Source organism: Mesoplodon densirostris, chromosome 11 (assembly GCF_025265405.1).
Source record: "Mesoplodon densirostris isolate mMesDen1 chromosome 11, mMesDen1 primary haplotype, whole genome shotgun sequence".
In the NCBI taxonomy this organism is placed as follows: Eukaryota; Metazoa; Chordata; class Mammalia; order Artiodactyla; family Ziphiidae; genus Mesoplodon; species Mesoplodon densirostris.
The window spans coordinates 67,616,198-67,632,056 of record NC_082671.1 but is presented as its reverse complement, the minus strand read 5'-3'; the positions used below and the strand labels follow the sequence as shown (position 1 = coordinate 67,632,056).

General features: G+C 45.3%; 1 protein-coding gene across 1 annotated transcript in view; it reads left to right on the top strand.

Moving 5' to 3' along the window:
• Positions 1-15,859, top strand: part of ACO2 (aconitase 2) — a 53,924-nt gene that overhangs the window by 14,970 nt on the left and 23,095 nt on the right. The window contains exon 2 of the mRNA XM_060111663.1: positions 14,647-14,783. Coding sequence (XP_059967646.1) covers positions 14,647-14,783 — 137 coding nt within the window. The remainder of the gene's footprint in view (positions 1-14,646; positions 14,784-15,859) is intronic.

The following is a 15,859-nucleotide window of genomic DNA, read 5'->3' as shown; positions in this document are numbered from 1 at the left end:
TTCAATAGCATCAAGTACATTCACATTGTTGCACAACTATCACCACCAGTCATCTCCAGAACTTTTTCATCTTCCCAAACTGAGACTGTACCCATTAGACACTGACTCCCCATTTCCCCCTCCCCCCAACCCCTGGCACCCACTATTCTGCTTTCTGTCTCTATGAACTTAATTACTGCAGGTACCTCATAACTAATCACACAGTATTTGTCCTTTTGTGACTGGCTTATTTCACTTAGTATAATGTCTTCACGGTTCATCTGTGTTGTAGCATGTGTCAGATTCTTTTTTAGGCTTTTACAAATCCTTTGTTAAGTCTAACTAATATTCCATTGTATGTACCACATTCTGTTTCTCCATCATCCATCAACAGACACTTGGGTGGGTTGCTTTTCCACTTTTTGGCTATTGCGAATAATGCTGCTATCAATGTGGGTATACAGATGTCTCTTCTTGTTCTTTGAACACAACGGGCACTACCTCACTTTGGAGGATCCTTACACTTTCTGTCTAGAATACTCTTCCTTCAGATACCTGTAGGTTGGCCTTTTGTCAGGTCGTTGTTCAATGTCACCTTCTCACTGAAGCCCTTCCCAACTCTCCTACTTTAAATTGCACCTCCCCCTACTTCCCTGGCTCCCTCTCCCAGGGCTCCTGCTTCATTCTCTCATGACACTTACCGACGTCTGACTGAGGTTTTACTTGTTTCTCTGTCTCTACTTGTCTGTCCCCTCCCCGCCCTTAACCTCCCGGAATGTCAGTCCCAAGAGGGCAGGGAGTATTGGACCATTTTGTTCATTGCTGTATCCTCAGTGCCTCGAACAGTGTCTGGCACCCGTAGTCACTCAGTAACTAGTTGATAGATGGACAGACGAATGAGTAAACAAAAGGGTAAGGTTTGGTGGTAGGAGGGAGGGGAGACAGACAGAATGACAGTGAAGATAGATGTTTTCCACCAGAGTCAACCCTGCTTATCATTTCTCATATTTCTGGCTGCTACTGAGATTATAAAGTTAATATTAAAACCTAGCTTTTTCTTCATCCTCGTATCTTACTTCTCCAGTGACTGCTACTTTTCCCCAAAGACAGTCTTGTTCTGGGAAAGTTGCATGATAGAGGGCACCAGCGTGTACACACAGAATTGAGAGGATCAGTGTGAGGTTGCAGGTTTTACATTTTTTGAAGTAAGGACACCAAAACAACAACCAAAACCAAAACACCACTATATCATTCTCTGTTATCACCATTATTTCTTAAAAGGGCCTTTTTAACATCAAAGGTATAGGAAGGAAAGACTCAGAACAAAGAACATGTTTTAAATGTAATAAATTTGACTTTTTTAAAAAACTTGCTACATTGTCTTTATTTTCCCCATTTTCCTGGTGGATAGTTGTGTGCAGGCAGGTGTCAAGTGGGTGGGCTGAGGTTTGGGGTCCTCTGGTACAGTAGGCGGAATGCCGCAGAGAGCCTGGTGATGCTCTGCAAACGCCTCCGGTGACTGTCATTCATTGTCGCTGTTTGCCTTTGATGTTTGTAAGTAATTTTTTTTAAAATTGAGTTATAATTGACATACAACATTGTATTAGTTTCAGGTACACAGCATAATGATTATATATTTGTATGTATTGCAAAGCGATCACCACAATAAGACTAGTTAATGTCCATCACCATACATTTTATGTAACTAATATTTTTTTTTTTATTTTACAAATTTAATCAGTTATACATATACATATGTTCCCATATCCCCTCCCTTTTGCGTCTCCCTCCCACCCTCCCTATCCCACCCCTCCAGGCAGTCACAAAGAACCGAGCTGATCTCCCTGTGCTATGTGGCTGCTTCCCACTAGCTATCTACCTTACGTTTGGTAGTGTATATATGTCCATGCCGCTCTTTCGCTTTGTCACAGCTTACCCTTCCCCCTCCCCATATCCTCAAGTCCATGCTCTAGTAGGTCTGTGTCTTTATTCCTGTCTTACTCCTAGGTTCTTGATGACATTTTTTTTTCTTAAATTCCATATATATGTGTCAGCATACGGTATTTGTCTTTCTCTTTCTGACTTACTTCACTCTGTATGATAGACTCTAGGTCCATCCACCTCATTACAAATAGCTCAATTTCATTTCTTTTTATGGCTGAGTAATATTCCATTGTATATATGTGCCACATCTTCTTTATCCATTCATCCGATGATGGACACTTAGGTTGTTTCCATCTCCGGGCTATTGTAAATAGGGCTGCTATGAACATTTTGGTACATGTCTCTTTTTGAATTATGGTTTTCTCAGGGTATATGCCCAGTAGTGGGATTGCTGGGTCATATGGTAGTTCTATTTGTAGTTTTTTAAGGAACCTCCATACCGTTCTCCATAGTGGCTGTACCAATTCACATTCCCACCAGCAGTGCAAGAGTGTTCCCTTTTTTCCACACCCTCTCCAGCATTTATTGTTTCTAGATTTTTTGATGATGGCCATTCTGACTGGTGTGAGATGATATCTCATTGTAGTTTTGATTGTAACTAATATTTTTAATTGGAAGTTCTCTAAGATAGTCTTCAGACTGCCTATGTCGACCTGTTATTGGATCATGAAATTAATGGGGTGCAAGTGGCCTTAAAAAAAGATAATATAGAATGCTAAATGAAAAAAGCCAGACACAGAAGGCCACCTATTGTATTGTATGATTTCATTTACATGAAATATCTAGAATAGACAAATCCATAGAAACAGAAAGCAGATCAGTGATTGCCAGCGGCTGGGACAGGGAGGGTGAAAAGAAAAAGGAGCAGCTGCTCAGTGTGTCCGGGGCTTGCTTTGGGTGATGGAGAGGTTCTGGAACTAGATAGTGGTGGTGGTTGCACAGCATTGTGAATGTACTGAATTGTATGTTTAATAGTTACAATGGTAGATTTTACCTATGTGTATTTTACCACAATGAAAATAATAATAGAGAATAAAAAGTATCAGTGTACATTGCACATGTCAGGTATTGTTTAGTGAAACTTCGTGTGAATTACACACACTCTCAGTACCTGCTGCTGGGTCGCAACATAAAATGTGTTTTGTGCCTGTGTGTTTTCAGTCAAAATTTGGAAGTCCCCTCTCAAAGGCTCCTCAACATCCTGTGGCCAGTATATGGATGTTGCTAGGATACAGTGGACTTTGAATGACTTCCTCCTTCCCTGATGACTCTCCACAAATGCCATGTGATTTTGAGCAGATCACTCATTCTCTCTGGTTTTTGCATCTGTAGCCAATGTTTTTGATTTGAACCCAAACATGATCTTGTTTGAGCCCTGAGGATGCCTTAGCCTCTTTTTCACTCGACCACTCATATTTCCCTGCCTTCACTGACCCCTGTACCTAACGCATACAATAGCCACTCTAACACACTACCACACCTTCTGTTTTCATGTTTGTCTTATCCCACCATACTGTGGTCTTGAGGGCAGGGAGAGCGTGGTGGTCTTCTAGAGTCTGGTGTGGTACAGCTAGACTTTCCCCAGGTGTGCTGTAGCAAATAACATACAGGTGTGCAGGGATAATGACCCCCCCCCCATCCCCCAGCAGCTAAGGCTGCCAGTTGCCTTCCAGCAGCAACCTGGTCTGTTTACCAAAAAGAATTATTTTGTTCGTGGGCCTTAACTTGAAAAAGTTTGGGGGCCATGTGGAAACAATTTCTGGCATTATTTGTTAAATGACAGGGATTATTCTCCATATTTTATGAGTATTTTAAAATAAACAGTTTGACCATGCAGGGAGCTAATAATGGGTAGCGTTCTGAATCTGGTGTGCTTTCTGTGACACCACACTGGGTTGCATTTGACGTGTGCACATAATGCATACCTTTACATCCACATCTGTGTGTAAATGAAGGCGAAGGCTGTGGCTACTCCAGAAAGACCTGAGCTCTGGGGGTTTTCTTCCTTGGTACAGATTAATCTGTTCGGACGTTGCTATGCTTTCCCCTAGGCCTTTGGGAATAAGTGGGTTTATCTGATGCCTGCTTACTGGGGAGGAATATTTATAGAATCTCTGAGCTGGAAGGAACTTTGGAGAACGTCTAGTCTGGTGGTTCCCAGATATGGCTGTATCAGAGTAACCTGTAATCTTTATTGATGCTTAAGGCTCCACCCCAGGTGATTCTGATTGAGAGGTCTGGGAGCCCTTAGGGCCTAGAAGCTGTTTCAGTGAAGCCTCCCAGCTGATTTTGATGCAGCCAGAATGATCTGCTGCTCCCATTTTATAGAAATGGAGGGACTTCCCTGGTGATCCAGTGGCTAAGACTCCTCGTTGCCAATGCAGGGGGCCCAGGTTCGATCCCTGGTCAGGGAACTAGATCCCATGTGCTGCAACTAAGAGTTCGCATGCCGCAACTAAACATCCCACGTGCTGCAACTAAAGATTCTGCACGCGGCAACGAAGATCCCACGAGCTGCAACTGAGACCTGGCGCAGCCAAATAAGTAAATAAATATCTTTTTTTAAAAAAGAAAGAAATGAAAAAGAAGGCACAGAAAGGCTAGATTATTTGTACAGGGGTGCATTGTGACCGAACTCAGAGGACAGATCTCTGGACTCCCAACCCCTGAATGTTCCTTCTTGGCCCCCACCACCTCCTGTCATGGCGAATCTCACTGTCCACCATACTGCACACAGGGAAATGACCCATGGGGTGGGCACTCTGAGCTTGATACCTTCACCCGAATGTTGGATTTCAAATTTGGGGTTCAAGGAGAAACCTATAGTGATACTAGGGAACTTTGGTTTTCTCTACACCAGCTAAAAACAGCTTGCTGTCAGTCTCTTTCCATCCACACAGTATCACCTTAATACAAATTTGGGGAATTATAGGAGAAAATAAGTTTCTGTCTTAACCCAAACCATTTTTTATAATGTTCATTTCCTTTACATATTTAGAGTTATTTCTTGAAGATAGAGTCTCAGATATGGAATTACTGAGTCAAAGGTATGGATGTTCCTGTGGACATCTTATTGACAAGCTGCTTTATGAAAAGATTGCATTATTTTGCTTTTAGTCCACAGCAGACAGTCTGCAAGGATATTTATCTTTGGTTCCGAGCATTTAATTTTTAATTAAAAACTAATGTTGGTTACATTCTTTCTAATTATAAGAAGTATTATAATGATTCATTTGTAGAAAATTTAGAAAAAGTCAAGAAGGAAATTTAAGCCATTATGTCTAGTGCATGGATTTAACCATACTTGATGCCTTACTTTAAAGATTTTTTGTCATGAATTTTTACACATAAGGAAAAGTAGAAAATAGTACAAAGAACACCCATATACCTACCATCTAGAGTCAACAGTTATCAACATTTTGCCTTATTTGCTTCATCTATATATATATATATTTAAATTTTTATTGGAGTATAGTTGCTTTACAATATTGTGTTAGTTTCTACTGTAGAGCAAAGTGAATCAGCTTATACGTTTATATATGTATATCTCTTTTTTGGATTTCCTTCCCATTTAGGTCCCCACAGAGCATTGAGTACAGTTCCCTGTGCTATACAATAGGTTCTCATTAGTTATCTTTTTTTTTTTAGTTATCTATTTTATACATAGTATCAATAGTGTATATGTGTCAATCCCAGTCTCACAATTCATCCCACCCCACCATCTATATATTTTTTATTATTTTTTTTTCTGGACCATTTCAGAAGAAATTAAAGACATTGTGACACCTCATTCCTAAAAGCTTCAACATTCATCTCTTAAAACTAAGTCAATTAGCTATATAACTACAGTATCATTTTCTTAACTTCCCCACTTCTCCCAAGAATGTCTTTGGTAGCTATCTCTTTTCAAATCAAGACCTAATAAAAAATTTGCATGCTGGGCTTCCCTGGTGGCGCAGTGGTTGAGAGTCCGCCTGCCGATGCAGGGGACGCGGGTTCGTGCCCCGGTCCGGGAAGATCCCACATGCCGCGGAGCGGCTTGGCCCGTGAGCCATGGCCGCTGAGCCTGCGCGTCTGGAGCCTGTGCTCCGCAATGGGAGAGGCCACAACAGTGAGAGGCCCGCGTACTGCAAAAATTTGCATGCTGCACTGATTTTACTTTTTTAGTCTCTTAATCTAGAACAGCACCTCCCCACTCCCACCCTGTCGCACACACACTGTTTTCCCCCATGACATTGACTTGGAAGGGACTAGCCCAGATTCTCGTAGACTGTTCGCATTCTGGATGTAATTGATTATTCTTTTATTCCTTGCATTTTCCTTAAACTGGAAGTAAGGTCCCAAAGCTTTCTTAGATTCAGGTTAAACATTTTTTGACAAGAATTCTTCATAGGTGATGCTGTCCCATCGGGAGGCACGAATGTAAGGTAGTCTTGCTGTTGGTGATGCTCTTTGATCTCTGGGTTGAGGTGGTGGTAACCAGATTCCTCTAGTGCGAAGGTACATTTTTTTCCTTTTACGTAGTCCTGATAAATTCCTGTAAGTTAACTTGCTGAAACAAAGGGTTTGCACATTTTAAAAAAACAGAACACTTGATTATTGTCTAAGTGCTCCTGACCGATCCTGCCATGTATGCTACACTACAGTCAGCATGCTTTTCTGCACCAATTTGTCTTGTTCATTCTTTTTTTTTCCCCAATTACAAAAGAAACTTGCATATATCATGCAGCATTTAAAAGTTACAGAAATACTTAGCCTAGAACATAAAAGTGCCCATAATTCTAATCTCTAGAGATAATTGCTGTGAACAGTTTAGGCATATCGTTTCAATTTTTCCTAAACATATTTACATTTGTTAATTACTGTTATTATACAGAAATGGGCCCGTACCATGGCACTATTTTGCTGTTTCTTATTTTCATTGAATGTGTCATGAAATTTTTTTCCTGCCAGTAAAGGTAGATATACTTCTTTTTAATTTTTTTTATTTTTTAAATATTCTTTTTTTAAAAAAAATTATTTATGTATGTATTTGGTTGCACCGGGTCTTAGTTGTGGCAGGTGGGCTCCTTCGTTGCGGCATGCGAACTCTTAGTTGCAGCATGCATGTGCGATCTAGTTCCCTGACCAGGGATCGAACCAGGGCCCCCTGCATTGGGAGCTCAGAGTCTTATCCACTGCGCCACAAGGGAAGTCCCCTCTACTTCTTTTTTTAAATCATGGTAAAATACATATAACATAAAGTTTGACATTTTAACCATTTTTAACTCTTCACTTCAGTGACGTTAACTACGTTCACAATGTTGTTAAACCACCACCATCTTATTCTTTTTTTTTTTTTTTTTGCGGTACGCGGGCCTCTCACTGTTGTGGCCTCTCCCGTTGCGGAGCACAGGCTCCGGACGCGCAGGCTCAGCGGCCGTGGCTCACGGGCCCAGCCGCTCTGTGGCACGTGGGATCCTCCTGGCCCGGGGCACAAACCCGTGTCCCCTGCATCGGCAGGCGGACTCTCAACCACTGCGCCACCAGGGAAGCCCCATCATCTTATTCTTGAATATTTAAAAAGCTGTAGAATGGCATTCCTTCGTGGATGAACCAGAATTTATTCAATCAGTGCCCTATTTATGGACAATTGTGTTGTTCTTTTAAAAACAGTGATGGGGACTTCCCTGGTGGCACAGTAGTTAAGAATCCACCTGCCAGTGCAGGGGACACAGGTTTGAACCCTGGTCTGGGAAGATCCATGTGCCGGGGAAATAAGCCCGTGCGCCGCAACTGCTGAGCCTGCCCTCTAGAGCCCGTGAGCCACAACTACTGAAGCCTGCGTGCCTAGAGCCCGTGCTCCGCAACAAGAGAAGCCACCGCAATGAGAAGCCCACACACCGCAACAAAGAGTAGCCCTGCTCGCCGCAACTAGAGAAAGCCCGCACGTGGCAACGAAGACCATCAATCCAAATGTGAAGCTAGATAAAGAACAGTTGTCTAAATAAATAAATAAATAAAAACAGTGATGTAGAGAGCGTCTTTGCCAGTCTCTACGCTCATTTAAGTGAGTATTTTTATAAGATAGCTCCCTGAAAGAGGGAAAGCTAGTCAAAAGGTACAAATGTTTTACATTTTAATAGGTATTGCCTAATTGTCTTTCAAAAATGTTCAACCTGTTTACAGTCTAACCACAAGCATCTGAGCCTGGCAAATTATTGATTTGTCCTGTTAACTATTTGCTCTTACAAGGTTAACCAAACTTGCTCTGTATTTAACCTTGCTCAATAAGGAAGAACTGGTTGGTAAAGTAAAAGCAACATTCATTGGTTTAATTAACTGATATTTATGTAGCACCTCCTGTGTATCAGACCTGGTGTTCAGGCATGGGAAATTTTATTATGAATGAACAGACACAGTCCCTCCCTTAGTGGATCTTACAAACTAGTGGAGACAGATATCATCTCACAAATGAACGTTAAGAAGTAGTAAAGGGGCATAGATGATAGGAGGCTCTGCTTGGGCTGAGAGTTCAAGGAAGGTTCCCTAAGAAAGTGAAATTAATTTGGAACTTGAAGGATCAATGGGAATTACCTACACAAATGGTAGATTGAGAAGGGGGTGGGCAGAGAACTTTCTAAGCAGAAGAAATGGCATGTGCAAAGGCCCAGTGGCAGATCCCTTTAGACTTCGTACTGGCTACAGAAGTTCAGCATGTTTGGTGCCCTGGAGGAAAGCAAGTTTCTGAATTATTCAGAGACCAAATAGATGAGGTCTCTCTGCCAGGATCCCGTAAGCAGAAGGGGTTTCAGAGGGATGGGAGGTTTTCCAAGGCAAATTCTAACAAATTGCAAGTATGAAGGAGAGACAGAAGAGATGCCACTACAGACCTCAGCTTAGATTTTTAGAATCTCTTAGCCAGAGTTGGAAGGAGGGCAAGTAACTAAGGAGAAACACTGTGGCAGCTGGAATACATCAGAAAGGGGTCAAGAATGTCAAAGGCCCAGATGAGCTAAGGCTTCTGAAAAATGCTGATCAGCCAAAAGCTATGTTTGCAGTAAGCAAAATAAGAGGCATACCCCTTCTGCCAGAATCCAGAAAAGGAGCACAACCTCATCACATCTAATTGTGTGTCTGTCTCCTCCATGAAAATAACACAATATAACGTACATTGAGGGCTTGCCTGGAGGCGCAGTGGTTAAGAATCCGCCTGCCAATGCGGGGGACATGGGTTCGATCCCTGGCCCGGGAAGATCCCACATGCCGCGGAGCAACTAAGCCTGTGCACCAGAACTACTGAAGCCCATGCATCTAGAGCCCATGCTCCGCAACAAGAGAAGCCACGACACTGGGAAGCCTGCGCACCATAATGAAGAGTAGACCCCGCTCGCCACAACTAGAGAAAGCCTGCGCACAGCAGCAAAGACCCAACACAGCCAAAAATAAAAACAAATAAATTAATTTAAAAAAAAACATACATCGAGCACATATGAACCCGCTCTGTGCCAAGCACTTATAAAGTAGACTATTTCATTTACTGTTAGCACTGACGTTTATCTCCATTTTCTCTGTGGGGAAGCTAAGGCTTGGCGAGGCTAAATAACTTCTCTAGGGCCACAGCAGCTTAGTGATGCTGCTGGGTTGGGCAATCTGACTACAGGTCTTCAATCTGAACCATCACACCATGCTACCTTCCAATGGGAAAGGATGGGCTATGTGGGGTTAGGGGGTAGCAGAATGCAGGGGAACTGGCTCATCCTAGAAAGAGACAGGTCTGCACTTGCATCCTGGATTCACTGTTTGTCACATGTAAGATTTCTGACTTAACCTCTCTGATCTTCAGTTTCCAAATCTGTAAGATGGGAATAACAATTACCTTGTACCACTATGGAATTCAAAATTAGGCACAGAAAATGCTTGGCATGGAGCAGGTACTTAATAAGTAAGGCTGTTTTATTTTTATTCTAAGACTACCCATAGCCTAGTCTTCATTTTATATGTGAGAGATATGTGGTCCTGAATGAATGATACACGGCATCCTTGCCCTTGAGGTCAGTCTTTGGGGTAACCATATTAGTATGATCAGCCTCTTCAGAGTTAATACATGACATTTCATACACTTTAAACCTCTCACAGTTCGGCTCTGAAGCAGGGAACAAGGCTGAGATTTCACCCTTTACAGCTGTGAAAAACTCAGGCCTGGAGGAACAAAGTGAATTGCTTAAGGTCTCACAGCCAGGCTAACATCTTACTTTTTTGTTGCGATTAGTAGATTAGTGAAACAGGGAGTGTGAGTGTTGATTTCTGTAGGGCAACTGACGGGTCAGTCAGGCTGTCCCTAGTCGTGAAACAAGCGATGGCTTAGTGGCATTTCAGTCAGGTGGTTATTGTTGTGGGTTGAAGACCCGGACCAGGGGATTGTCTCTAAATCGATCACTGTTGGGTTGACCAGACGTCCACCCTGGGGAGCCTGGCCTGGAATGGGTCACATTTGTACTGAGACTTGAATGAACAGCCTGAGAGTTGTGCTTAGTGCGTGCATGGCTGACACGCTCTGGGAAGGCCAGCCTGTCAGGACCTGGGGTGACTGACCCGGACTCCTGTAGAACACAGAGGGCTGGAGGTAGACAGAAACTGGTGCTGAAATTAAACCAAGATTAAGGTAGAGCTCTGCACAGAAAACCAAGTCTGTAGTACAGTGTGGCTTGAACGGTCAGTGAGGAAGGTGGCTATTGAGGGGTTAGGAGGAAGGGAGTGATGCATGTGTCAGCAGTGAGGTGGACAGCCACAAGCTTAGCAAAGGAGGTGACTGTCCCTTTGCCCTCAGCACAGGGCATGGTTGGGCTATTGCAGGATTTAGAAACATGCCACGTAAAGGAAAAGTTGAAAAAACTCAGGGCTACCCTTGGCCTAGAGAAGAGGGGGTTTAGAGAGGATGGTAAGTCAGATAGTTGAGGGACCCCCGCCCTCAGCTGAGTTGACCTGGGTAGGGTTTAGGGTTACGTTGTTTTGGGCCATATCTCGTGGCTTGCGGGACCTCAGTTCCCCGACCAGGGATTGAACCCAGGCCCATGCAGTGAAGGTGCCGAGTCCTAACCACTGGACCGCCAGGGAAGTCCCAGGATTGTGTATTTTTAACAAACTCAGGAGATTCTGTTGCACCTCAGGTCTGGGAAGCAATATCCTGAGGAAGATGGTTGTGTTTATTTCATACCGTCCAGAGGGCAGACACCCCCGCCACCTGAAAAAGCAGACTGTGCAAGGAAACAGAGAGAGGGAGAATATTTTGAAATTTTTCAGAAATGGATTGGTGGTCATGTGGGATGATGAACTCCTGGCATGGGATGGGGTCCAAATAGCTTTTTAGAAAAATTGACTTGATGAACATTCAGGTTGTTCAGGCTTCCTAAAAACTCTTTCCATCCTTATTAATGTATAAACCTGAGCCGTCCCTTGTGGCAACTTAACTTTAATTAAAATTGAGTAACATTAAAAATTCCACTCCTCAGTCAACCTCAGCACACTTCAGGTGCCCTGCAGCCACGCGTGGTGGGTGGCTACTGTATTGAACAGTGAGGATCTAGGACGTGTCCATCCTGGCAGGAAGTCCTCTTGGGCAGCGCTAGCTGCTGTGAACAGACATTTGCACATAGTTGGTAAGTAGAGCAGTATTGCGATTAAGGACTGAGCGTGTAGCGGGTTGATTTGTTATTAACACTACTGAGTTCATCTCCATTTTAGGGGCAGAGCTTCGGGTGAGGGCCTGGGGCAATAGCAGAAAGTGGGCCTGTCAGGCTGGATTGGGTCCTGGTTGCTGCTCTGTGGCCTTGGTCACTCCATGAGGGCCTCAGTTGCCTCACTTGGAAAATAGGCTAATCATAGGTGCCGCTTCACTGGGTGGCTGTGAGGATGAGATGCTTAGCACGGTGCTCGTCTCACACTAGGCACTAATAAATATTCTTGTTTTATCCCAAAGTTGTATTCTGTATGAACATATTATTTTGTCCATTTTTTTCCAATCAGCATTATTACTTAAATCTATTTTTAAGTATTATGTGTCCATAGGTGGCTTAATTGTCCCGTTACTGTTAGGAATTTGCTACTTTACCTTTTCTCTACACTATAATTATGATTACAGTTATTTGTTTTGCTTACTGGGCCAGACACTAGGTATTGTTCTACTCATTTTTATTTCTAAGGAAACTGAAGTTAAGGGCAATTAAAGAGAGCGATAGATCTGTGTATAAACATTGGAAAGATGTCAAAGATGTGTTGATAAATGAAAAAAGCAAGTTGCAGAACAATTTGTATAGCTTCTCATTTGTGTGAAAAACACAGAGGAGGCTGAATGCACAGGGGTAATAATAGAAACCGTGCCAAGTACTTTCTGTTACCTCCTAGCCCTCACAATAGCACTGTGTGGAAATGAGTACTTAGGGTAAATTGTCCTAGATGGCTCAGGTAGTAAATGGCATGCCAGGTTGAAGTCCAGGTCCCCCCGACTGCCGCTGTGCACTGGGCATCCCACTGTAATGGCAGCAGCAGGCAGCAGTGGCCATACCTGCAGCTACAGTGTCCCACATTCCTCCTCTGCACAGGCTGTTGAAAGTCCTTTGGGACTCCCCTGGCGGTCCAGTGGTTAAGACTCCATGCTTCCAGGGCTTCCCTGGTGGCGCAGTGGTTGAGAGTCCGCCTGCCGATGCAGGGGACACGGGTTCGTGCCCTGGTCCGGGAAGATCCCACATGCCGCGGAGCAGCTGGGCCCGTGAGCCATGGCCGCTGGGCCTGCGCCTCCGGAGCCTGTGCTCCGCAACGGGAGAGGCCACAACAGTGAGAGGCCCACGTACCGCAAAAAACAAAAAAGAAAAAAGACTCCATACTTCCACTGCAGGGGGCACGGGTTTGTTCCCTGGTTGGGGAACTAAGATCCCACATGCTGCGAGGCCAAAAAAAAAAAAAAAAAGGAAAGTCCTTTGATTGGTGAGTTCTTCACCCCTACCCAGTAGGGCAGAGAGTGAGGGTCCCCTGGTGGAGTTTTAGCTGGAGGGCAGGTGGATCTGCAGTCTGCAATGGGAGGTCACTCCTGCTGTGGCGGGTCGGTGGGGGGGTGGCGGGTGGGGTGCTGTTTGCTGATGGGGTCTGCCCTCCTTGCCGGCCACCTGAACAGCGAGTGGCAGCTGTGCATTTGTATTGGTTCAGATGCTGAGGTCGGCAGGGTTTGGCTTTAAATGTCCTGGTGACATATAAAAGGGAGCCTGGGTCAGTGGCTTGAGCTTTGCCTCTTTCCTTGCCCAAGGGTATGACTTCCTAGACGGGGAACACCACTGTTCTTTCCCTCTGTTGGTTCTTTGGGTTCATCTGTTCCTCCTTGGTCAAAATGGACCCTGTGAATTTTGTCATCCACAGTTTAAAATGAACTAATACAGACCCCTTCATAACAGTTGCTTATCTGTTGCTGCATAAGAAGTCGTTGCTCCCAAACTTAGAGGATTAAAACAACAATACACATTTCTCGCTCACAGTTCCTGTGGGCCCGGAATTTGGGAGCGTCTTGGCTGGTGGTTCTGGCTCAGAGTCGCTCAAGAACTTGCAGTCCAGGTTGTCGGCCAGGGCCTTGGTGATCTGAGGGCTTAGGCTGAGGCTGGAGCACTGGCTTGCAAGATGGCGTGCTTACACGCCTAGCAAGGTGGTGCTGGTTTTTGGCAAGAGGCCTCAGTTCATCTCTAGGTGGGCCTCTCTCAGGACTGCTGAACTGTTTTTTGGGGGGGTTTTTTTGTGGTTTTTTTGCGGTACACGGGCCTCTCACTGTTGTGGCCTCTCCCATTGCAGAGCACAGGCTCCGGAGGCGCAGGCCCAGCAGCCATGGCTCACGGGCCCAGCCGCTCTGCTGCATGTGGGATCTTCCTGGACCGGGGCACAAACCCGTGTCCCCTGCATCGGCAGGTGGACTCTCAACCACTGCGCCACCAGGGAAGCCCTGCTGAAATGTTTTAACAGCGTGGTGACTGTCTTCCTCCAGAGCCATCAAAGAAAGAGAGAGCCAGGCAGAAGCAATCCTTTTTGTGACCTAGCCTCAGAGGTCCCGTAGTATCACTGTGCCACATTCTGTCCAGTCAGTCGGTGAGTCTGCTGCACATTCCAGGGGAGCAGGATTAGGCACCACCTTTTCATGGGATGAGGAAACATCCAAAGCTTATGCATCGGTTTTCCTCACTAATTTTTCCATCTATTCAACCATTAGTTATTAAATCTCTAATATGTGCCAGGTAGTCCAGATACAGATGAATAAGACAAACAAAGCTTGATCCCAAGCCTCAAGGAACTTATAGGGCAGGCAGGATAGCAGCTACCATTTGGGTGGTGCTTTAGAGCTTAATGAGAACATCCACATATTTGCTCCTTCAACCTTCCCCGTAACTATGTGATCGCTACAGCTGGTTGTACCCCCATTGCCCACCTTTTCTGGCCCTCAGATGATGGAGGATTTTCTTAAGTGGACAGAATTTGACTTTGATGCAGAAATTCTGACTGTAAATCCCTTGCACTTTCCTGCTCCCACGGGCTGTGTTTCTTGTGGCTTCTGCCTCATCCCTGTGCCTCAGGTGAGGAAACGGAGGCTGCAGTCACTGAATAGCTCTTGACACTTGAATTCTTTGCTTTTTTCACCATTCCGTGCTTTCTCTCAGGGGTGGACCGCCCTAAATCCTCCACTGACAGTCACTGCTGTCCTTCTTCTTGCAGAAAGCCCTGGGTGTGCGGCAGTACCATGTGGCCTCAGTCCTGTGCCAGCGGGCCGAGGTGGCCATGAGCCACTTTGAGCCCAGTGAGTATATCCGCTACGACCTGCTCGAGAAGAACATTAACGTCGTCCGCAAACGGTAAGGCTGCAGGGCGAGCTGCGGAGGCTGCGAGAGGGTGTTGGTGCTTCTGGTGCCACCTGCCCCTTTCGGGCAGCGTAGGAGGTGCTTGGTGAAGGATGGCTGGTCGTGGTGGTGGCAGGATCGAGTCGTTCAGGATACAGCGGTCCCTGCTGAGGAAGGGTGTTCCAGGTCAGTGGTGGACCTTCTGTCCTCTCTGCCAAGGAAAAGTCTGTTAGCAAGACGCCTGGAGATGTGGGCCCTAGGGAAGGTCTGAGGCACTCTTCGGTGCTGTGGCCCGAACCTTCCACCCACCCTTTCCAGGACAGACAACTTATCCCTGGGCCATTTCTCTGGGATCTGCCAGGCCCAGTGACTTCAGAAATACATATATTTCCTCTTCAGTGCATAAGCCCAGGGGAGAGCTCAGCCTTGAGACTCAGAAGGAATCTCAGGTGGGATCTTGAGCATATTTTTTGGGGGACCTCTCTTTGCTCATTTGGTAAAATGGCAGCTGTCTTTGCACTGCTGTTCTGTGTGCCAGGTTCTGGGCTAGGTGCTGGCACAGGAGGGATGAATAAGGTACCACAAGAGGATGAGGAGTGGGGGCTGGTAGCGCCAATCAGCACTGCTCCTGAAACTTGAATGACTGCAGACAGAGCTGCGCGCTTGCCTATCTGGTGACATGGCCCCGGGAGTACAAGAGAACCAGTATGAGTACACAGTGTCCCCATCCCCATTAACAGCTGACGAATGGGCTCAGGTGGAGAAAGCCACCCTGTGAGTGAGTGATGGGACCTGGTCTCCAGGCTCTCGTCCAGTGCTCTGGCCAGTGTCCCACACTTGCTCTCTGTTGCCACTTTACTTCCTCTTTACTGGTATCCTCACTTCAGTTTTACAGGTAGGGACTATCTTAGTCTTTATCTCCAGTAGCCTGCAACATGGCATCATCTAATTATAGTAAAGACCTCTTAATGTACATCAAGGATGTTCATCTGATTCCGGTGGTACATGTAGGCCTTATTGATCAAAATGTGGCCCGTGGGTCAGCAGCACCGGCATCAGCAAGCAGCGCTGGGAGCTTGTTAGAAACGCAG